Source organism: Chionomys nivalis, chromosome 19 (genome assembly GCF_950005125.1).
Source record: "Chionomys nivalis chromosome 19, mChiNiv1.1, whole genome shotgun sequence".
Taxonomy (NCBI): Eukaryota; Metazoa; Chordata; class Mammalia; order Rodentia; family Cricetidae; genus Chionomys; species Chionomys nivalis.
The window spans coordinates 61,428,249-61,450,202 of record NC_080104.1 but is presented as its reverse complement, the minus strand read 5'-3'; the positions used below and the strand labels follow the sequence as shown (position 1 = coordinate 61,450,202).

Genomic DNA, 21,954 nt, shown 5'->3' with positions numbered 1-21,954 from the left:
GTGTGTGTGTGTGTGTGTGAGAGAGAGAGCGAGAGAGAGAGAGAGCGAGAGAGAGAGAGAGAGAGCGCTCAGCTTGCACATATGAAGGTCAGAGGACAGCCTGTGGGAGTTGTTCTCTCCTATGTGGGCCCAGGGAATTGAGCTCCTGTCATCGGGCTTTGCAGAAAACATCGTTACTCAGCCCTCCCATGGTTTTTAATTTTTATTATTTTTATATATGTGGTCCTGCATGTTTGGCTGGGCACCAGGTAAGTGCAGTGCCTATGTAGACCAGAAGAGGGCATCAGATCCCCTGGCACTGAAGTTACAGGTGGCTGTGAGCTGCCATGTGGGTGTGGGGAATTGAACCTGGATCCTCTGGAAGAGCAGACAGAACCCTTAACCACTGAGCCACCTCTCCAGCCCCTGCTATATTATATTTACGGTGCTCTTCCAGGTGTCAAGAATGACAAGTGTTGGTGTGATTGTGGCAAAAACTACCAGAGACTCCTCACAGAGCATCTTCACGAGGGCTTCAGCTTCCCTAAGGTCACTAAATGAAAGAATTCTTTTCACCTTATAAAAGGGGCATTTTGTGGGAGAGGGAAGGACAAGGCTTCTCCCTCCTGAATGCTTCTCTCGCCTCGCCAGGGAGGTGGGTGGGTCAGAGGCTGCTGTGCACTCTGACTCCTCTGCTGTGCACGCTGTGGGCGGCCAGGCCGGGAGACAGCAAACAGTCTGGCAGGCTCTGGCTAGCGCTGGAAAGTACCTGCTGTTTCCAGGAAGGCCTAAGTTGCTGTTTCCTAGAACTGGAGTGTGCCAATCCCAGCACTCTCATGGCTCGTGAACCAGATGGAATCTAATTCTCAACGGTGGATCTGCGGCAGGAGTTCCTTTCTCCAACAGACTTGCTATTCATGGTCTGTGAGCCTGGGCTTTGTGCCAGGTCAAAGACACACAGCCTAATGAGACATGTGACTTTCCCTGGGAGCTCCTGGCCTAGAGGACAAGTGGGCAGGGAGCTTAAATGAGGTAAGAACCAGACTCCCGGAAGGGAGTCTCCCAGCTGAGCATGGGGAGGCTCTTCCTAGAAACCCCCAGTGTAACTTTGGAAAGGCTTGTGGGAAACCAGGACGGTGGCCATGGAACTTTCTGTGGCCTGGGCTGACTAAGAAAGGGAGGTTCGGGTGTCCATGTGTGCTGGGCCCAGACGCAGGTCATAGAAGTGCCACCAGCCCAAGGGCCCTCCAGGAAGAAAACTTGCCTTCCTGAACAGCCGGGACAGGGAAACTCAAAAGAAACCTGTCTGGAGACAGAATGACCGAAGCAGTGAATGGCAAAAATCCTGGGAGAGAAAACACTGGAGTTGATCTCCAAAGAGCCAGGGGCTTCACTTGGTCTGACTTGGGTTGGATTTCTGGGCAGGAGATACATTCACACTCCAGGTCTATGCAACACCAGCTCCTGCAGTGCATGACCCTGTGTGGTGGTTGGCTACAAATGGCTGGAGAGGTGGCTCAGGGGTTTAAAGAACTCATTGCTCTTGTAGAGTGCCTGAGTTAGATCCCCCCTGCACCCACATACCAGCTCACAGTCACCTGTACCCACATACCAGCTCACAGTCACCTCTATCAGGGGATGCCCTTTCTGACCTCCACAGACACCAGGCACACATGTGGTACACACAAACATGCAGGCAAAAATTCATACACAGGGACTGGAGAGATGGCTCAGAGGTTAAGAGCATTGCCTGCTCTTCCAAAGGTCCTGAGTTCAATTCCCAGCAACCACATAGTGGCTCACAACCATCTGTAATGAGGTCTGGTGTCCTCTTCTGGCCTGCAGGCATACACACAGACAGAATATTGTATACATAATAAATAAATAAATAAATATTTTTTTAAAATTCATACACAGAAAATAAATAAATCTAAAAAACTACTTTTAATTTCTTTTATTTACCTTTTAAAGAAACATTTTTTTATTATTTTACATACCAATTACCATTCGCACTCTTTCCTCCTCCTGCTCCCTCTACCTTTCCCCCAACCCTACCCCTATTTTTAATGCCAATTTGCCACAACCTAGAATTACCTGACATGGCACGTTAAATGGGAAACATCACCCATAGACCCAATATTTGAATACTTGGTCCCCAGTTGATGATGCTTTCGGGGAAGTAATACAGCTTGCTGGAGAAAGTGTGTCACTGCGGGCAGAGCTGACAGTTCAGACTCGCCCCACTTCCAGGTTGCCCTCTGCTTCCTCTGTGGGTAGAGATGTGACCTGCGGTTTGCCGCTCTGATGCCTGCTGCTGCACCTCCCACCACTCCAGACCCTCCCTCTGGAGCCTCAAGTCAAAGCTGCTACTGGTCACGGCGTTTTGTCACAGCGACAGGAAAGTCACTGAGACACCCAGGAAGAGTCTTGGCAAGGATTATTTAGATCAGGCTGCCCCGGGGGCGTGTGTTGGGGATAGCCTTGATTGCTGAGGCAGGAGGAGTGCACTGAGAGCGGCACCACCCCGGGCAGGTCTTCCTGGGCTGTATAGAGTTGGCTGAGAAGAAACCTGCCTGGCACCACTGCGCAGGAGCTGCTCTGCTTCCCGCTGCTCTTCTCTGGCTGTGAAGTGAGTTCCTTGGCCAGAGGCAGTGCTGTGTGAAGGAGCAAGGCTGCCTGCCATCTTGATCCTCGACTTCCCTCACCCAGAACTGAAAGCCAATAAACCCTTTCTCCTCCAGATTTTGGTCAGGGTGTTTGTCATAGCAACCAACATGAAACTGAGCAGCTTGAGAAAGTCCTCTAATCTCTCTAAGCCTCAGTTTCCCCACTGATAAAATAGAAACGATAAAGAAACTGAAAATAGTAAATCTACAAATCTCATAGAGCTCAGAATAACAATTAAAAATACACATGGGATTGAGATAATCCTTTTGTATCCTGTGTGAAAATGTGTCTCTGTTTTACCTCACTTAAGGCACCTTCTGATTGGTTTAATAAAGAGCTGCACAGGCAACAGCTAGGCAGAGAGGATAGGCACGGCTTCCGGGCAAAGACAGGAACTCTGGGAGAGAATCTGAGGTGGGAGATTCGCCAACTGGACTGGAGAAAGCTGGATGCATGGTACTGAGGAGAGGTAAGGAGCCATGTGGCAAAATGCAGAATAATATAAATGAGTTAACTTAAGTTTTAAAACCTTGCTGGGAACAAACCTAAACTAAGGCCAAGCTTTCACTAGTAAGAAAAAGTCTCCTTGTCATCAATGAGGAGCTGGTGTCCAAAGAGAGACCTGCTACAACACGGGGGCCACTTAGGTAGTCCCTGCTCACACCAAGCTCTGCGAATGCTGCTCTTATCCACACAGCTCTGCTGTTAACACTGTTAACTCTATGAGTGCTGCTCTCATCCACACAGCTCTGCTGTCAACACTGTTAACTCTACGGATGCTGCTCTCATCCACATAGCTCTGTTATCAACACTGTTAACTCTACGGATGCTGCTCTTATCCACACAGCTCTGTTATCAACACTGTTAACTCGGACTGTACTTCATCCAGTCATCCTCTATTTCCCCCAAAATAGCAGGTAAGGGCCAGTCAGGATGGCATACGCCTTTAATGCCAGCACTTGGGAGGCAGAGGCAGGTGGATCTCTGAGTTTGAGGCCAGCCCAGTCTAGAGAGCAAGTTCCAGGACAGCCAGAGCTACACAGAGAAACCTTGTGGGAATAAGGAAAGCTATAGAAAGGCAGTCTTATGAATATTTATGTGATGTTGGTAACTTGCATATCAAAGAACAGACCTACATTGAAACAACAGCTAACAAAGGAATAAAAACAGTTTTAACCAGGAAGTAAATCACAGTCAGACTTACTGTATATTTTGTGAGATGTCTATATAAATGTGTACTTATTCATATGCACATACACTATTCACATGCACACACTATTCATATACACACACTATTCATATGCACACACTATTCACATGCACACACTATTCACATGCACACTATTCACATGCACACACTATTCATATGCACACACTATTCACATGCACACACTATTCACATGCACACACTATTCATATGCACATACTATTCATATGCACACACTATTCATATGCACACACTATTCATATACACACACTATTCATATGCACACACTATTCATATGCACACACTATTCATATGCACACACTATTCACATGAACATACACTATTCATATACTCACACTATTCATATACACACACTATTCATATGCACACACTATTCATATACACACACTATTCACATGCACACACTATTCATATGCACACACTATTCATATACACACACTATTCACATGCACACACTATTCACATGAACATACACTATTCATATGCACACACTATTCACATGCACACACTATTCACATGAACATACACTATTCATATGCACACACTATTCATATGCACACACTATTCACATGCACACACTATTCATATACACACACTATTCACATACACACACTATTCACATGCACACACTATTCATATACACACACTATTCATATGCACACACTATTCATATGCACACACTATTCACATGCACACACTATTCACATGAACATACACTATTCATATACACACACTATTCATATACACACTATTCATATGCACACACTATTCATATACACACGCTATTCATATGCACACGCTATTCATATACACACACTATTCATATGCACACACTATTCACATGCACACACTATTCATATGCACACACTATTCACATGCACACACTATTCATATACACACACTATTCATATGCACACACTATTCACATGCACACACTATTCATATGAACATACACTATTCATATACACACACTATTCATATACACACACTATTCATATGCACACACACTATTCATATGCACACAGTATTTATATGTACACACACTATTCACATGCACACACTATTCACATGAACATACACTATTCATATACACACACTATTCATATACACACACTATTCATATGCACACACACTATTCATATGCACACAGTATTTATATGTACACACACTATTCACATGCACACACTATTCACATGAACATACACTATTCATATACACACACTATTCATATGCACACACACTATTAGCTGCTTTTCTTATTGGTGCAGCAAACACTTGACAAAAGCAGCTTAAGGAAGGGTTTACTTGGCTCACACTTCAGGGTACAATCTGTCATGTCAGGGAAGGCAGGAATGGAGGTGTCTGGTCACATGGCCTCCGCTGCAGGAAGCAGAGAGATGATGCTGGTGCTCAGCTCACTGCCCCCTTCTGTGTAGTCTGGGCCACGCCCCAGCCCATGGGATGGCTCCCCCGCAGTTATTCCAAGCTCAGCTAACCCAATCTAGAACTCCCTCATAGACATGCCCAGATGTTTGTCCATGATGCTAGGTGCTGCTAAAATGTCAATCAATATTAACCATAACACATATTAAGGAAAAGTGTTTTATACTTATTTATTATATTCAGCAAAATAATGTTTCTAGAGCCACGAAGCACTCACTCCACCCAACTCCCACCCACTCGAGCTCATCAAAACACACAAGGTCCAGCCTCCAGCACGGTCCCCGAGGGTCCGTTTCTGGCCACAGCTGAGAAGCACTCACTCCTGCTGTCGCTGCTGTACCAGGTGAGCATAGGCATCCTGGTCTTCCTTGAGCTGGTCTTGCTCCAGCAGCTGCCCCTGCTTGAGCACCAGGACCTGGTCGGCGTTCTGAACCGTGTGCAGCCTGTGGGCAATCACCAGCACCGTCCTGTCCCCCTGCGACCTCCAGGCCTGCAGCTGCAGAGGACAGTCACAAGCCTCAGAAAGGCAAGAGTGGAACACCACAGCTGGGCCATCCCCTGTGACTCGGGGGAGAGAAGGCACAGCTGTGCAGGGCTGCAAAGACAGGTGATGGGGTCTGTCCCTCCCGGCTGCACTACTGCCGCTGGGAAAGGCAGCTATGGAGGACCAGACACCCCGCACCGTTCTCCTTTCATCCTGAAGATAGTTCATCTTCATTGCCAACTCAGCTTAAGAAAGCCCAGGGCATGGGCAAGGCACACCTTTGGATGTGTCTATGAGGACTGATTCATCCAGAGAGGGCTTGACTGAGGGAAAATCCTGAAAGTGGGCGGCACCATTCCATGCCCTGGGTCCTGGATCACTCTCTGGGTCTCGATCCACCAAGATGTGAGGAGTCCAAACCACACACTCCCACAGCCATGCTGTCCCTGCCATGATGGCTTGTGTGCTCTCTCAGCCCTGTGAGCCAAAATGACCTGTCTTCTAAATTCCTTTTCTTGGGTATTTGGTTCAGCAAGAAAAAAGTAACCATTGCAATTCAAGCAATGTACAGCCCTGCAAGGTGCAGACTTTCTCCCCATCAGTGGGACATCCGCCCTTCCCCACCCGCCCAGCTCCACACCACCTGGCCCTTCAGTGTCTCTGCCCTTCCCCACGCTGGTACTCACAGCCTGCTCACACTGGGCGTCCAGGGCACTGGTAGCCTCATCCAGGATGAGGACCCGTGGGTTCCGCACAAGGGCCCGGGCGATGGCCAGACGTTGTTTCTGTCCCACAGCTAACTGGCCCCCTTTCTCCCCTATTTCTGAGGAAATCAGAGAAAGTCCCTGTTGAGACACAACAGGTCACAAAACACCCCTCCCTGCTGGGAAGGACAAGTTCGCTACCCCGTCTGCTTCTGTTAGCCAATCAGGTGATAGAAAAGCCTGGTAGGAGGGGAAGGGGGTGGAGAATAAGAAGTGGGAAAAAAGGGCGGAGCTGGGGGCGGGTGTACGTGTGGGGGCTGTGCCTCCGCAGTGTCTGTTTTTGGAACAAAGGCTCTCACTCGCTTGGAATGAGACCTAAGGAACCTCCTTCTGACTCTGCAGCCCGAGAGCTGGGATTACGCACAGCCTGGCTTTTTTCCATTATAAAATGGATTCCAAAGATCGAACTCAGGTCCTCATGCTTGCAACACGAGCGCTGTATCCAATGACTCTTGCACCAGCCCCCTTTTCTCCTTCCCCCGGCAGGGTGGTCTCAGGATCACCTGTAGGTACCTGTGTGTATCCCGTCAGCCATTTCCCCTATGAAGTCGTCTGCACAGGCTGCCCGAGCAGCTGCCATCACTTGAGCGTCCTCACAGTCCTTCAAGCCGTAGGCAATGTTGTCCTTCACAGACCCGGAGAAGAGCACGGGTTCCTGTCCCACCAGAACCACCTGGACAGAGGGGACGCGTGCAGAGAACTGGTACCTCCTACCCCCCCACACACACACCCAGTCTCTCCACAGAGGTCCCTGGGATGGACTCCAGCCTCTCTTCCCTGGGGCAGCCTCATCTGCCCTCCACGCTTGCTCCTCTCTCCTGCCCCTCCCTCTCCGGAGCCCCTCCCACCTGGCGGTGCAGGTAGTGGTGATCATACTGGACCAGGGGCTGGCCGTCCAGCAGCACCTGGCCCCCCGTGGGCTGGTACAGATTCTGCAGCAGGGCAGCCACGGTGCTCTTCCCGGACCCGTTGGGCCCCACCAACGCTGTCACCTTTCCAGGGTGCAGTGTGAACGTCAGGCCCTAGAAAAGCAGGAAGAGGTGAGGGCAGCTTTCTAGAGAAGCCGATGTACAGGCTGCGGTGCCTAACCACGGGGTCTCCCAGTCTCCCGCAGGCACCTTGAGTACAGGCTTCTCGGGGCGACTGGGGTACGAAAAGGAGACGTCTTGGAATTCCACGCGGCCGTCCAGACTGGCAGGGGCCAGGGTCCCAGGCTGGGGCAGATTTGGCTTTCGGTCTATGTAGCAGAAAACCTTCTCAGCGGCACCCACGTTGCTCAGCATATCCCCATACATGTACACCAGGCTCTGGAAAACAGGACCGGACAGGTCAGCTAGTCACACCCCACAGGTCCCCATCTCAGCTCCCCACACACTCTGCCGACCACATGACCTCCACCAGCCTCTCCCCGCCCCTACCCAAAAATGAGCCTTTACCTTTGAACGTGTGATTTGGATGAAACTGGAGGAGGGAAAGTTGGCGGGCTTGTTTTTAGTTAGGAGTAGAGAGAGAGTGGGTTTGCCTTTGCTCTTTTGAACAGTTTTGGCTCTGTAGCCCAGGCTGGCTCGAATGTGACATCTTCCCCCAGGGTGACGAGAACCATGGGATTACAAACACGTGCCCTCGTGACCAGAGTAATTTTGGTAGAATTTAAAGTTGCAGTGTTCTGATTTGCAACTGAAAAGCTCTGAAGTCCACACAGCATCAAACTTCAAGCCTTCCGCTCACTGCTTACTGTGTGCCCAGTGTCGCCTGGCTTGAGACAGGAAACCCTTTTAAAAGTGGCCACTGTGGCCAACCTATCCTTTGAAATTACCAGATTGCCTGGCACAGTTCTCCACACATGACGGGTGGTGAAGAAGTAACCAGGAAAATTATGGTCAAAGCCAAAACAAGGTAACTTATTTTTTTAAGTGATCGAATATAAAGAAGTAGCTAAGTACCTGTCCTAGTCAGACTATGCTACTGGGTAACCCAGCAGTGGATGAGATCAAGTCTCTCAGCTGGTGCTTCCAAGTTAATACGGGAAGGCCCCACAGAGCAGAACTCTTTACAGCCCTGATGATTTAACAGATGTAAGGCATTGGTTATCAGTGGCAGACACCAGCACCAAGAGAACCAGATATGTTGTCTCCCAGATAAAGAGCACAGTCATGGGATGGAGAGATGGCTCAGATTAAGAGCACTGACTGCTCTTCCAGAGGTCCTGAGTTCAATTTCCAGCAACCACATGGTGGCTCACAACCATCTATAGTGACATCTGGCGCCCTCTTCTTGTGTGTTCTTATGGCCTGCAAGCATATACAGAGGCAGAATATAACAAATAAATAAATCTCTTTTTTAAAAAGAACACAGCCATAACCATAAAAAGGGAAATGATGAATCTTAAAGTTTCTGTATTTATCTACCAGTGGAGAGAAAATAGAGACAGAGGTAGACCCTGGAGCAATACTACAGAGGCTCAGCCCACAGAAAGAACACAGTCCACAGGAAACACCACAGGACAAAAATATCCATTCCTTCAACAAGTAGCATGTTGGGGATTTTAAATCAGCGGATACAGAGAGGTTGAAAGGACACCAACCAATCACACCGTGTGAACCTGCGGAGATCTGAGCACTGTGTGACTGGATGGATCTAAGAACTTATTGCTAAGTTTTTGGTGTGATAATGACTTTGGGGTTACATACCTCAGATGCTTATATTCTAAAGACAAACATGGAAATATCTACAGATAAGACTTGATAGTCTGAATTTGTTTCAAAGTGCTATGAGGGAGTAAGGGCGAACCCGACACAGTGGGCTGTTAGGAGCAGGTTAGGCTTAAGGTTAGTTTAAGGCTAGGGGTAGGGTTGGGTTTGGGATTGCAATTAGGGATAAGGTCAGTCAAGGTGAAGTTAAGTTAGGGTTATGGGTGTTTGGCATTGGGTTGTTTGGATGGGGTTAGTGCTAGTTTAGAATGGAGTTAAGCCAGGGTTAGAGTTAGTTATGGCTAGAGTTAGGGTTGGGGTTAGAGTCAAGCCAGGGTTAGAGTTAGTTATGGCTAGAGTTAGGGTTGGGGTTAGAGTCAAGGTTAGGGTTTTGATCATCGTTAAAGCTGATAATAGTTATTTAAAAATACATTATAATGTCTTTTTATAGCATGTTCAAAATTATCCATAAGAATATTAACTAGTTTTTTTGCTAAACAAATAAAGCTCATGGCCCAAAGGTCCAGAAAGAATGCCAAGGCCTGTCCTGAGGCATCTCACTCACCCGGACATAGTGTCCCACTTCCTCCTGGTACAGCAGGAAGGAGAGCAGGCCTCCCCTGGTGACCTCACCAGCCAGGATCTGCTGCACCCCGCAGTTCAGAATCAGCACCTGCATGCCCAAGGCCATCACCTGGAGGGAAGAGGGGAGAGATGGGTGAGCCCCCCCATCCAGTGTGCCACCCTGGTCCCCAGAACCTCCGTGGTCTGGCTCCTCATCCCCCTCTCCCTCCTCAGCCCGCCTCACCCTCCGGATGACTAAATACACGGCTCTTTCCAGGTCTCGGCGCCACCACAACTGTCGGCATCGCTCCAGGGCCTCCTTATAGCGGCTGACCTCCTGCTCCTCGGCCCCAAAGCTGCGCACCGTCTGCAGCCCTCCTACCGCCTCGCGCACCACCTGCCCAGCCTTTGCCACCGCATCCTGGATCTCCGTTAACACAGCCTGGGAAAGAGACAGTGGGCAAGCTGATTAATGCGACAGAACACAACGGGGGGGGGGGGGGGCGGAAGAGGGGGTGGAAGAGGGGGCGGAGGGAAGAGAGGGTAAAGTGCTGGGGGATGGCTCACGGCTTGCCATGCCAGCATAAGGACCGGAAGCCCCAAGGGACCCCCGCCTTGCTCCTAAGAAACACCTGCATGTGCACACATTCCTGGCACTCACCCCCCATCGTGTGTCTCACACGCACACTCACAAGAGAAAAGGAAGGAGAGGATGCGCATTGCTGAACTCTCACTGGTGAGTACTGAGGTACATGCATGCTATTTGGTTTAACTTCCATGTGAAGAAAATGATGTCAGGTGGAGAAAGAGACGCAGTAGTTAAGAGCGATGGAGACCTGGCTGGCAGGATGGCTCAGCTCTTTAGAGAGCTTGCTGCTCCTCCAGATGACCAGAGGGCAGTGCCCAGCACCCAAGCTAGGCGGCTTCTATTGCCTGCAACTGCAGCTCCAGGGAATTGGGTGCCATCTTCTGGCATCTGTGGGCAGCTGCACACATGTGTGTGCACACACATGAGCATACACACATGCACAAATGGTAAAATAAACCTTTATTTAAAAAAAAAGTGGAGCTGTAATTAGAAATGGATCAAAGACCTGAGTTTAAGAGTTAAAATTGTAAAAACTCTTCCTATGAAGACTTATTTGTGTGTGTGTGTGTGTGTGTGAGAGAGAGAGAGAGAGAGAGAGAGAGAGAGAGAGAGAGAGAGAGAGAGAGAGAGAGTGAGTGTGCAGGGGCCTCTGAGGCTGGAAGAGAGAACTGAATAGCTCGCATGTGGGTGCTGGGAACCAAACCCCAGTTCTCTGCAAGAGAAGTAAAGCTCTGAGCCACTGAGCAACCTCTCCAGCCCCCAGTTAACTAACTTCCTAACACGGGAGTTGATAATAGCTTCTTTTTTTTTTATTTTATTTTATTTATTTATTTATTTATTAAAGATTTCTGCCTTCTCCCCGCCACCACCTCCCATTTCCCTCCCCCTCCCCCGATAATAGCTTCTTAAATGGACACCAAAAGCACAAGTGACAAAGACAGATGCACAGGACACGGTCCACAGGGCAGCACAGGACCCTGTCCATACTGCAGCCAGCACAGAACCCTGTCCACAGGGCAGCACAGGACCCTGTCCATACTGCAGCCAGCACAGGACGCTGTCCACACTGCAGCCAGCACAGGACCCTGTCTGCACTGCAGCCAGCACAGGACCCTGTCTGTCCACACTGCAGCACAGGGCCCTGTCTACAGTGAAAAGAGACATCAAGATGCATCTTTGTAAATCGGATAAGAGGCTAAGGCAGCTGCTGCTCTGGGAAGGCAGCTGGTCTGAGCACCCCAGCTCCACAGCAGGAATGTTTTGCTTCAAGGCAGGCTGGGCTCAGCAGGGCCTTTGCCTCTGAACAGACTGTTATCTCCAAAGAGTGAACCACAGCAAGCACCAGCTGCCAAGTGTGGGTGCCACTTTAAGACCTGCGCTCTGGGCTGAGCTGAGTCTGAGTCATGGTGAAATCACCAGAGCCTCAAGGCCACGACACGCACAACAGTGACTATTCCAGGACACTGTGACATTGAACACAGCCCAATTGTGTGTGTAGAAACACACACACCTATATAACAGCAGCCCCTGAGAATTCTCCTGTTCGCTCAGCATCCCTGCTGTCTCGGCTGAGGCTGTACCTCGGTGTCTCTAGTCAACCCTCTGCTGCTGCCTTTCCTGTCTTGGTGAATTCTGCCTACACAGCATGCCAACTAACATCCAGAAATATGCAGAATACATTTTAAAAATACAATTTAAAAAATACATAAAGAATGTCTTTTAAAAAGCAAATTTTAAGCCTGACAGTGGTGGTGTTCACCTTTAATCCCAGCACTTGGGAGGCAGACAGTCGGATCTCTGTGAGTTCAAGACCAGCATGGTCTATAGAGTGAGTTCCAAGACAGCTAGGGCAACACAGTGAAACCCTGTCTCCAAAAACCAAAAACTAAAATAAAAACAAAAGCAACAACAAAACTACAATTTTTTTTAAAATAAAAGAAAAAATGGACATAGGAATTTCTCTTAGCCAAAGGACGAAAAGCAAAAAAAGGAATTGGATGGGCATCCCTCCAAAGAATGTCAAATGTCCCAAAAGCTTGTGAAAATACACTTAACAACATCAGTGGTTAGGGAAATGCAAACCAGAGCCACAATGAGCCACTGAACCACAGCCAGTAAAATTTTAGAAATTAAATGGCAGTAAGTTGGTGGGGATTGAAGAATTAGAAGGCTTGCACTTTGAACTGTGGTCCAAAGGTGAGGAACATGGTGTTTTTACATCCTCTTTGCTCTACTACAACAGAAAGCCTGAGGTGGAACTAATTCAGACTCAAATCCTCCCACCCCTGCATGCCATCCAAATATGTATGCTGAGGTGAAAGGGGAAACTTTCTAGAGGCTGGAAAGGTGCCTCAGTGGGCAAGAGCACTGGCAGCTCCTCCAGAGGACCCAGGTTCAATCCCAGTACCCACACTGCTCACAACTATCTGTAACTCCATCGCCCTCTTCTGGCCTCCTCAGGTACTACACACAAATGATGTATAGACATTCAAGCAAAACACTCATACACATAAAATAAAAACAAATAAAATGTAAACCTCCTAAGATGTTCTTCACACTGATTCCCAAACATTTGTGGGAAAGGCATGCACCAAGTCAGTCTCTCTCTCTCTCTCTCTTTTTCTTTTTCTCCATGCTGAGATTCATGTGTGGAAGCCTGCACACGGCCACACTTTAGTCTCCTCTCAGGGCACTGTGACATGCACATGTACCTGGTGGCGGGGGTTGTACACCTTCTCGGCTGCTATTGTGAGGGGCAGGTCCAGCAGCGAGAGGAAGGTGAGTCTGGGCGACACCCGGAGCATGAAGAAGTAGAGCCCCAACACCTTCACCAGGCTCCGCAGCAGGATGTTGGCATTCAGGGGGAGCCAACGGCTCATCAGGGAGGTGTCTGAGCTCAAGCGTGAGTTCAGCTCCCCTGGGGAGGACAGAGAGAACAAGCGGACCATGAACACTGCAGAAACCCAAAAGACTCTGGGCCATCTTACTGACTCTCTCCCGCCTCTTCCCCCACAGAGACTGGGCTATACCTCTACCCTGCTCTAAAAGGTGCCTGCCAGGCCCCAGAGGTGGAAGCGGGAAGAGGGGACAGGGAGGAGAGTGACGGGAAAAGGAAGGGACAGAGGACCCCAGACCCAGATGCAAGGTTCACCTGTTTTGGTCTCCTGGAAAAAACCAAGGTCTTGGCGCAGCAAGGACGAGAAAAGCAGCTCTCGTATCCGCAGGTTGATCCTGGACATGGTGAAGAGGAAGAAGCCTCCTCGGCAGCCTGCAGACAGGGAGCTGGGGGCAGGGGAGAGAACAGGAGGGTGGGGTGGAGAGAGGGAGATAGAGAGAAGGGGGAGGGAGGAAATCGGGGCAAGTAGATAAGAGGCAAACGGAAAAGGGAGGTGAGAACACATGAATAAATGGGTAGGAGGGTGGATTGGGGGCTAGAAGTGGGGTCAAACTCAGAACAAACCCCCAAGTACTCACACGTGCCTCATGTGGGAACAGCAGCAAGACCCTCCCTCCCATTTACCAACCTCCCAGTCACCAATCCCATCCTCCAACAAAATTCTTATAATAAAAACTTACAAGAAGAAATGTTTTTAAATGCATAAGTGCAGGTGTTTTACAAAATGTAGGTTTCATACGCAAATTTAGTTAGCATATTGAATAAGCAGATATGAAATGGTGGAATTTGGGCAATCGCAGTAAGAATGTGTGAGTGTGTGTGTGTGTGTGTATCTGTATGTCTGTGTGTCTATGTATGTATCTGTGTGTGTATATCTGTGTAAGTAAACCCGGGTTTATAAAACAGCTCAGTGTGAACCCACGTCTGAGAATCACCTGCCGCAAAGAATATTCTTAAGAAACCGAAACACACTGCGTGGCCATGCCTGGTAATGACAGAAATGCCACCCCTGGAGCCCACACAGTGAAGAGACAGAGCTGACTCAGCAAGCTGGCCTCTGACCTCCAGGGCGCACACACCCTTACTCACAAAAGAACCATGGGGGTGGGGGTTGGTTTAGAATACACCCAACAGGCCAAACTTAAGGGTCTAGAAGAAGAGAAGTCTCCAAAAAGGCAGAGTAGATGGGAGGGTAGAAGGGAGTTTCACACATGCTAATTCAGGAAGAGACCAAAGTGAAGTACAGAGAAACCGCAGGGAATCAGAGCCTGGGTCAGGAGGCTTTGGGAGAGAACTGACCAATAAGGGGTTCACCTGGGCATAGCTTCAGGGGGAAAACAGCAAAACTAGACCGGAGGCACAATGAAGGACTAGGAAGGGAGGTGGGAGGGGAGAGACAGACAGACAGGCAGGCAGACAGGCAGGCAGAACCTTTATTTTGTTTGTTTTTTTGTTGTTTTTTTTAGATTTATTTATTATGTATACAACATTCCTTCCATGTATGCTTGCATGCCAGAAGAGGGCACCAGATCTCATTCTAGATGGCTGTGAGCCACCATGTGGTTGCTGGGAATTGAACTCAGGACCTCTGGAAGAGCAGTCAGTGCTCTTAACCTCTGAGCCATCTCTCCAGCCCCAGGCAGAACCTTTTGAACCTGCACCCTCTTTCTGCACCTGAGCGTTCTTGTGCTAGTCACAGCTCTGCCACGCAGTCTGTTTTTAGTTCACTTGAGACTGCGGGCTCCTGTGTCTGTATAAGAAGAAGCAAGGCACACGGTGAGGAAGCAATAAGATGGGGGAGGGGGGGCAGAGAAGGAGGGAGGCCGGGAGGAAGAGACGCACCCTCCCCTGCTGGAGAATCCTGGCAGACACTTCAAGACACTGGGAACGGTCCCGTTGGGCACATGGGCTCCTTTTGTTCCATGCAACCCTCCTCCCTAGCCCTATGGCATAAGATAAACTTTGAGGATGTTGGAAAATACAAGGAGGAGGAGAATGGACGAACAATCGGTGGTGGATAACGATGTATGTTTCAGTTGAAGGATTTTGGGCTTTGTGAAAAGCAAAGTCAGGCTGGAGGCCCCTGTCCAGGTGAGGGTCTACCAAGGGGCCTGAAGTCAGTCCTCCACTCACCTCCCAGCAGAGAACAGGCACATGAAAAAGATGGCGCTGGCAAAAGTATTCGGGTCAAAATCGCCTCCCAGGATGTCAATCACACGACCAGAATAGTGAGGAATTAAGGTCTCCCCTGGAAGAGGCAAGAAGGATAAGGGGGCTGCCCCCTGCGAAGGCCCTTCCCCCCACCTCTCTCTCACCGAGGCCTTTCCCTCTCACCCAACACAGCCACCACGAGGAAAAACAAGGCAGCTATGAGGAAAGGCAGGTCCGGCCTGGAGAGCTTCAGCAGCCGCCACATCAGGGCTTTGTTGTTCTCCTGGCCTGGTTCCTTCTCCTGGGCTGCCGGAGGGCTCAGCACAGCCCACACAGCCCACCCCAGCGCGGCAGCCCCATAGCCAGTCAGCAGCCAGCCCCAGGAGGCAAAAGCCACTCTGACTGCTGGGGCACTCATGGTGCCTCCCACCAGGGCTCTCAGAGAGAAAAAAAGTGGGGTGGCCAGGCAGAGCAAGGGAAGAAAGGTGCCAACAAGTTCGAGCAGCCCTCCCGCTGTTAGCAGCCCCCACAGTCCTCCAAGGCGCAGGGTGCTCTCCAGCCACAGTCCTGGAAGTCCCTGGGGAAGCAGATTTCCCAGAGACCCTCGAAGCAACGCGAGTAAAGCCATGTCCACCAGCAGCAGCGAGGCCCAGGGCGTCAGGTGGGCCAGCGCCATGATGAGCTCTGCCGGGAGGAAGGGAGAGATTAGGGCGGTGGAGTTTCCAACCCTGGTCACGGGCCTCCCGCCCCAAACCCGCATCAGGATTCTCAGCTTCTCTCATTTTGTTCAGCCTTGCCGGAAAGGTCCCCTCCTAGTCACACCTCTCCCCGGATAGATGGCACGCTGCCTGTCTGAAAGAGTGGGGAAGGCCACCACACACACATAAACAAACACAAACAGACACACAACACACACACACACACACGGGAGGGGGCGGGGAGGGCTGATCTGCTGCCACCGCGCCTGTACCCTTGAAGCTTCTTGGTGTTAACTAAGAAGACTCAGTCCCCAGTCACACTCCCTCCACTCCCCGGGTCCCTAGGGCCTGGAGAAGGGGTGCCGCGGTGGGATGGAACCACAGAAGACTTGCGGCAGGCGGCGCCAGCGCCGGACAGGAGACTCTGGGCAAGGGAGCAGAGGACCTGGGCTAGGGGTGAAAGGGAACCTGGGACACTGGGTGCGGGGCACAGGACCTGGAACCGAGGACCTGGGACCTAGAATGGGGCAGGGGAGCGGGGCAGAGGACGTGTGGCAGGAAGGAGCTCCGGGCAGAAGACCTAAGACAGGTAACGCGGAGAACGAGCAGAGCGAGATGGGGACACCAAGGGTTTGGGAGTGGACCGCACCCCTGCTAGCGCTCGCACTCTGTCCACAAGAACTCACCTGCGGAACAGCAGCTCAGGAGGTCTTCTGAAATGTGCTTCTTCCCAAACTGGATCCCCTGGGCGCGCCGGCGGCTCTCTTAATGAGGGCGCTGGTTCCGCCGCTTTCGCTTTCACTTCGATCAACGCTGCGCACAGCGGCCAGCAGGTGGCACCTGCTATCTGCGGGCGGGGTGAACGCCCAGGTCCCCAAGGAGGCTCACCCTCGTCGGCAGCTACTACCAAAACTCTCAGAGGCTCTGAGCTGCTTCGTAAGGGAAAGAGCCTGCATTTCCCCGGTTACTCCCTTGAGCTCCGAACTATTTCAAGAAGCTCTCATTTGCCTGGGACTGTAGGTCAGAGGTAGGAGCATTTGCCTGAGCTCTAGGTTCACTCTCCAGTAGATATGAGGAAGGGGAAAGGGGCGGAGGAAAGGAGCCAAGAGGAGGGGAAAGGAGGGAAACGAAGAAGGGAGGAGAAAGGGGGGGGGAGAGAGTGGAGGAAGAGAGAGGAGGGGAAAGAAGGAAGGCGAGAATGGAGGAGGGAGGGGTTTTAGGTGCCCTTCTGGTCACATAAACAATTAACAATGAACCCACAGGAGACTCACTTCGAGTCACTTTGGGAAAGGGAGAGGGGAAGGGGGTGAGGAGGGGCTTGTTGTTTTGGCTCAGGACAGGGTCTTGGGGTAAAACACAAGGCCTAGATAGAAGGCCTGGCCGCTGTCACCAGACCTAAGGTTTCCTTTCACAGATTTTGAACCCAGGAGGCTCTGGCCCTTTGTCCTCAGACTTCCTTCTCAGTGTCGCACCTGAGGTGAGGGAGAGGCTGCCAGAGGCTAACACTCTCAAACAGGGACAGTTTCTACCGACTTCCTCCCCCAGAGCCCAGGTTGGCGAAGAAATCAGCCCTCAGGGCTCAAGGGTAGAGCCCTCTCTAGGCTGAGGCTGACACCGGGTTCCAGGTTCCGTTCTCGGCTATGAAAAAAGGTCACACGCCAGGTCCCTCCACGAAGCCTCACACTCAGAAATGACTCGGCGGGTTGAAACTACCTCTAAAGAAAAAAATCCCCTTTGAAATGTTGACTGCTCATGAAACACTTCATGTTTAATTTCGGGCTGGGGGATGAGAGCATTGAAGTGGGTCCCGCTACGCGGCCACCCGAATCTGTCCCTAGTGAAGAAAGCTCCTGCCTGAGGCCTGGCTCTTGACCACTCCCGTGCTTCCGACCCTACATTCTCTTCTCTTTCTCTTTTTCCTCTGCTCCCCTGACTCCAGGGAGTCCGGCTCACCTCTCTTCATTACGCTCTCACCACGCAGCCAGAGGTGACATCGTGAAATTGAACCCCAGCAGCACCATGTATTCAATATCCAGTGTCACAAAGGTGCTACTTAAGCGATTCACAAAGCCCTCCGGGGCACCCCAAAACATCCACAAGGGGGCACACTGGCGTCCCCAGACCCTGACACTCCAGGAAGGGCTGTGGGCCGAATGAAATGGAAAATGAGTGTCCAAAGAGAAGGGTGATGGGTCCTCCTGAGAGCTGAGTGCCAGGGGATGTCCAGAAAGAACCTAGTGACGCTCGGCTACTCAGAGAGAAGGCGGCGCCCCCTTCTCAACTGAAGCCCTGCTTGGCTTCCTGTTTGCTCCCTAACCCTCCCTCCAAAGGACCCCTCAGCCTGACTCCATTCAGCCACAACACAGAGATATATATAACCGTTTTTCTTTTATTGTACTTAGAAGGTACCCGGGGCTGGGCTGCTTGGGGAGACAGAGGGTGAACCTGGCCCTCTCCGTGGCCTCAGAGCTTTCTGTCTCCAGCCCAGGTTGGGCCCTTCTTTCTCCTGCCCAGCAGCCGCTGCCATCACTGACTGGCCTCTCGGTACTTGTGCATCAGGTCACTGACATCGGAGCTTTCCACCTTCACCCAACCGTCTTCCTTCATGTGGTACACTGTGAGCGATTGAAAAAAAAAATGGCATCAACCCAGTCTTCAGTAAGCCTCTGGTCAGTGGTATGGCGTGGCTGGCAGCAGCCTCTTACATGGGCTTTCACACTTACACCCCGTGTCCACATACAAGCTGAGAACCTTTTCCTGGGACTTCTGTGTTGTCAAATGTGAAAATCTCCAATCCAGTGCCCCCAAGACCCCAGTCTAAAATCCCCCTCCCAATGAGTTTGGGGAACCCCAGACCAGTCTCTTACTATTGACTACCCCTCCAGAATAGCAGTCTCTGTGGGTGGCGTGAACGATAGCCCTGCGGCCAAGGTCATAGGCCTCTTCGGGACTGAGATCCTGCCGGTAGCCACTGTCCATCACCCCATAGGCGTAGCTGTTCCCGCTGCCCGTGGAGAACATCTGTCCTGAGAGCCGAGTCCCATTTTCATCTACATAGTAGAGTCCTGGTCCCTACAGGATGGGAAACCATCCTGAGTAAAGTCTGGAACTGGTTTGTTGATAATATAAAGACTTAGTGTGATTGATGAAGAGTAGCCATCATAGTGATACTGCCGTGGAAACACTTGAGTTAAGAGAGCACACTCTGGTAAACATCAGAGCCTGGACCAAACATGGGGGAGGGTAGTGTCCAATGGGTAAGAAACAATTTATCCAGAGTGGGGAGCATAGGAGCGGTTCACCCCCCTTCTTATCCCAGTCTCCCAGCCACAGCAAGAGTGGGGAGCATAGGAGCGGGTCACCCCCTTCTTGTCCCAGCCTCCCAGCCACAGCAAGAGTGGGGAGCTTAGGAATGGGTCACCCACCTTCTTGTCCCAGCCACAGATCATGCTGCCCATGGAGAGGCCCATGCCCCGGTACTGGAGCATCATGTTGGAAAGTAGCTTGGAGGCTGCCGACACGGAGATACGCTCCCCATTCCGCAGGTAGTACAGCCTAGGGGAGAAGGAGGGAGGCCTAAGGGGTGGCGGGTGGGAGGACTTCCACAGAATGAAGCAAGAAAGGATTGCAGAGATGAGTGTTTGGAAGCTATGTCCTGGTGCGACGTAAGAACAAGGCAGAGATTTGGGATTTAAATTATCTGAACCACATTTTAAAAAGCCTGGTAAAGTGGGGCACACCTTTAATCCCAGCACTCGGGAGGCAGAGGCAGGAGGATCTCTGTGAGTTTGAGGCCAGCCTGGTCTACAGAGTGAGTTCCAGGACAGCCAAGACTACACAGAGAAACCCTGTCTCGAAAAACAACACCATCCTACAGGATTGATGGCGTCCACATTAAAGAATTGGCAGATTATCTGGTTTTATAAGCAGGGTGAGGTCTAAGATTTGGAGATTTTTTAATTGCACAGCGACTTTTTTTTTTTAAATCCCTTATTAGCGCTGGGCTGGATGGCTGGGGTAAGTGACCTGGGAGATGTGGGGACTGAACAAATGAAATGAGAAAATCTGCCCACCTGCATTCCTTGGCCAGCAGCCGCTCCCAGTACTGACAGTCAGCAGCGCAGCCAGACATGGTGCCAAGCAAGTAAGGGTTAATCTCGATCACCTTGTTCACCCTTAAGGTGCCTAGAAGAATTTTGAGATCAAGGGAATGAGCCCACAGTGCACCAGCTCCTTAGTAGCTGCTCTAGCCAAGGCGGTGTGCAGGCCTCAGGCTACTGAGAGAAGGGAACACCTCCCGCCCTAAATCACGCATACTCACTAATGTAAGTGCCCGCAGAGGCCCGGGAGTCCACTGCCACGATGACCCCATGCTGGAACTTGAAGGCTAGTGTGGTTGTACCATGGGCCATCTCGATCTGAACATTCCTTTCTTGGTCACAACCAAAGGACCTCAGGAAGTCAGTGGGCTAAGAGAGAAGAGGCGGAAAGGGGGCTTTGGACACCTCAGTATCAGCAGGGTTTTGGAGAGTAGTGGGTGAGGAGGGGTCTCCCGATTCTCTAACCACCAACAGCCAGACTGGAGATGGAGGAGGAAAAGCAGGAGGCATGGCCGCCATCCTTTCTGTTTTCCAGCACGAGGGAGCAAAGGTCATGGTAACTGACTTCAAGGTGTTTGCCCGTCCATGGCTCCTTCAGGTCTCACAAAGCACATATTAACCTACGCTCACTTTACAGTAGAGAGGCTTGAGACCAAGACTAACATGTTCCAGGACACACAAGGGTGGGTTGTCGAGGCCAGGTGAGCCACCCAAGTTCACGGGTCATCCAAGACAATGCTCGGCCCCTGTAGCAGTGTTGTGTCTGTGAAGGTGTGGTGATTTGTGCAGTGTCTTGGGGTGGGCACCCCCATATTCTCTCTGTTCTCTCTCTGTTCTCTCTCTGTTCTCTCTCTCTCTCTCTCTCTCTCTCTCTCTCTCTCTCTCTCTCTCCCTCCCTCCCTCCCTCCCTCCCTCCCTCCACCCTTCTTCTCTCCTCTGCCTTCATCTCCACGTGGGTTTTTTATGGCTGGCCTGGATGCTGCTCTCCTGGGCAGTCCCTCCAGGCTTCCTCACCTCCTCAGACCCAGACAGACCCTCCTTCCTCTGCCTCCCGTTGCATCTCTCACGGGTCCCTACAGTCCTCACCTGCATCCCCCGCGGAAGCGCGAGCTCTGGAGCTTGCACAGAGAAACTGTAGTGTCCCGGGTTCGAGCGATACCCGCTTTCTGCACCCAGGGCAGCCCACTCGGGCCGCTGCCCCCGAGCGCCTCCGCACAGATCCAGTAACGCCATGACCGTTCGGCCCCGGAGATCCGTCGACTCTCCGACAAGGAAGTGAAAGCGAAAGCCACAGCACGAAGGGGAGGGAACCAGACCCCCCCCCATCCCCTGCCCTTTCCGAGAAGAGCCCAATGAATGGGTGTCTGAACTAAGAATGTCACTGGGGATGTTTCCCTGCTGCCCGGTGGATGAGACCAGCTAGAGAATGGGCGGTGGGATGGAAGAAGAGGTGCGCCTTCAGAGGCCCCGAGCAGTGGGGTACGTGAGAGCCCACAGGCGGGGCATCCTCTGGAAACAGCAGAGGACCTGATAGGGTACCGACACCTAAAGAGGTGCTCCAGAAAGCTGGAGCCTGTGAGGAGCCTTGAGCAGCTTCACCTAGGCGTGCGTCCTGGGGACCGGGACGGCATGCAAAGGCGCATCATTTTAGAGAACCTGGAAAATACGATAAAAGGGAGCATGGGGTCCTTAGTTCCTGGG

At 51.1% G+C, this 21,954-nt stretch overlaps 2 protein-coding genes across 2 annotated transcripts; both read right to left on the bottom strand.

Annotated features, from left to right (window-relative positions):
- Positions 1 to 5,080: 5,080 nt before the first annotated feature.
- On the bottom strand, positions 5,081 to 17,143 carry Tap2 (transporter 2, ATP binding cassette subfamily B member). Its single transcript, XM_057794772.1, has 12 exons — positions 16,840 to 17,143; positions 15,639 to 16,139; positions 15,438 to 15,552; positions 13,560 to 13,690; positions 13,120 to 13,325; positions 10,064 to 10,261; positions 9,821 to 9,949; positions 7,684 to 7,872; positions 7,414 to 7,587; positions 7,079 to 7,238; positions 6,488 to 6,624; positions 5,081 to 5,813 (listed from the first exon to the last, which is right to left on the bottom strand). The coding sequence occupies exons 2-12, from the start codon at positions 16,129 to 16,131 to the stop codon at positions 5,634 to 5,636; spliced, it is 2,112 nt and encodes a 703-aa protein (XP_057650755.1). The 5' UTR covers positions 16,132 to 16,139; positions 16,840 to 17,143; the 3' UTR covers positions 5,081 to 5,633.
- A 1,389-nt stretch (positions 17,144 to 18,532) lies between these two features.
- Positions 18,533 to 21,560, bottom strand: Psmb8 (proteasome 20S subunit beta 8). The gene is made up of 6 exons (XM_057794774.1): positions 21,340 to 21,560; positions 20,475 to 20,622; positions 20,227 to 20,338; positions 19,579 to 19,708; positions 19,021 to 19,225; positions 18,533 to 18,768 (listed from the first exon to the last, which is right to left on the bottom strand). The coding sequence occupies exons 1-6, from the start codon at positions 21,484 to 21,486 to the stop codon at positions 18,680 to 18,682; spliced, it is 831 nt and encodes a 276-aa protein (XP_057650757.1). The 5' UTR covers positions 21,487 to 21,560; the 3' UTR covers positions 18,533 to 18,679.
- Positions 21,561 to 21,954: the final 394 nt, after the last annotated feature.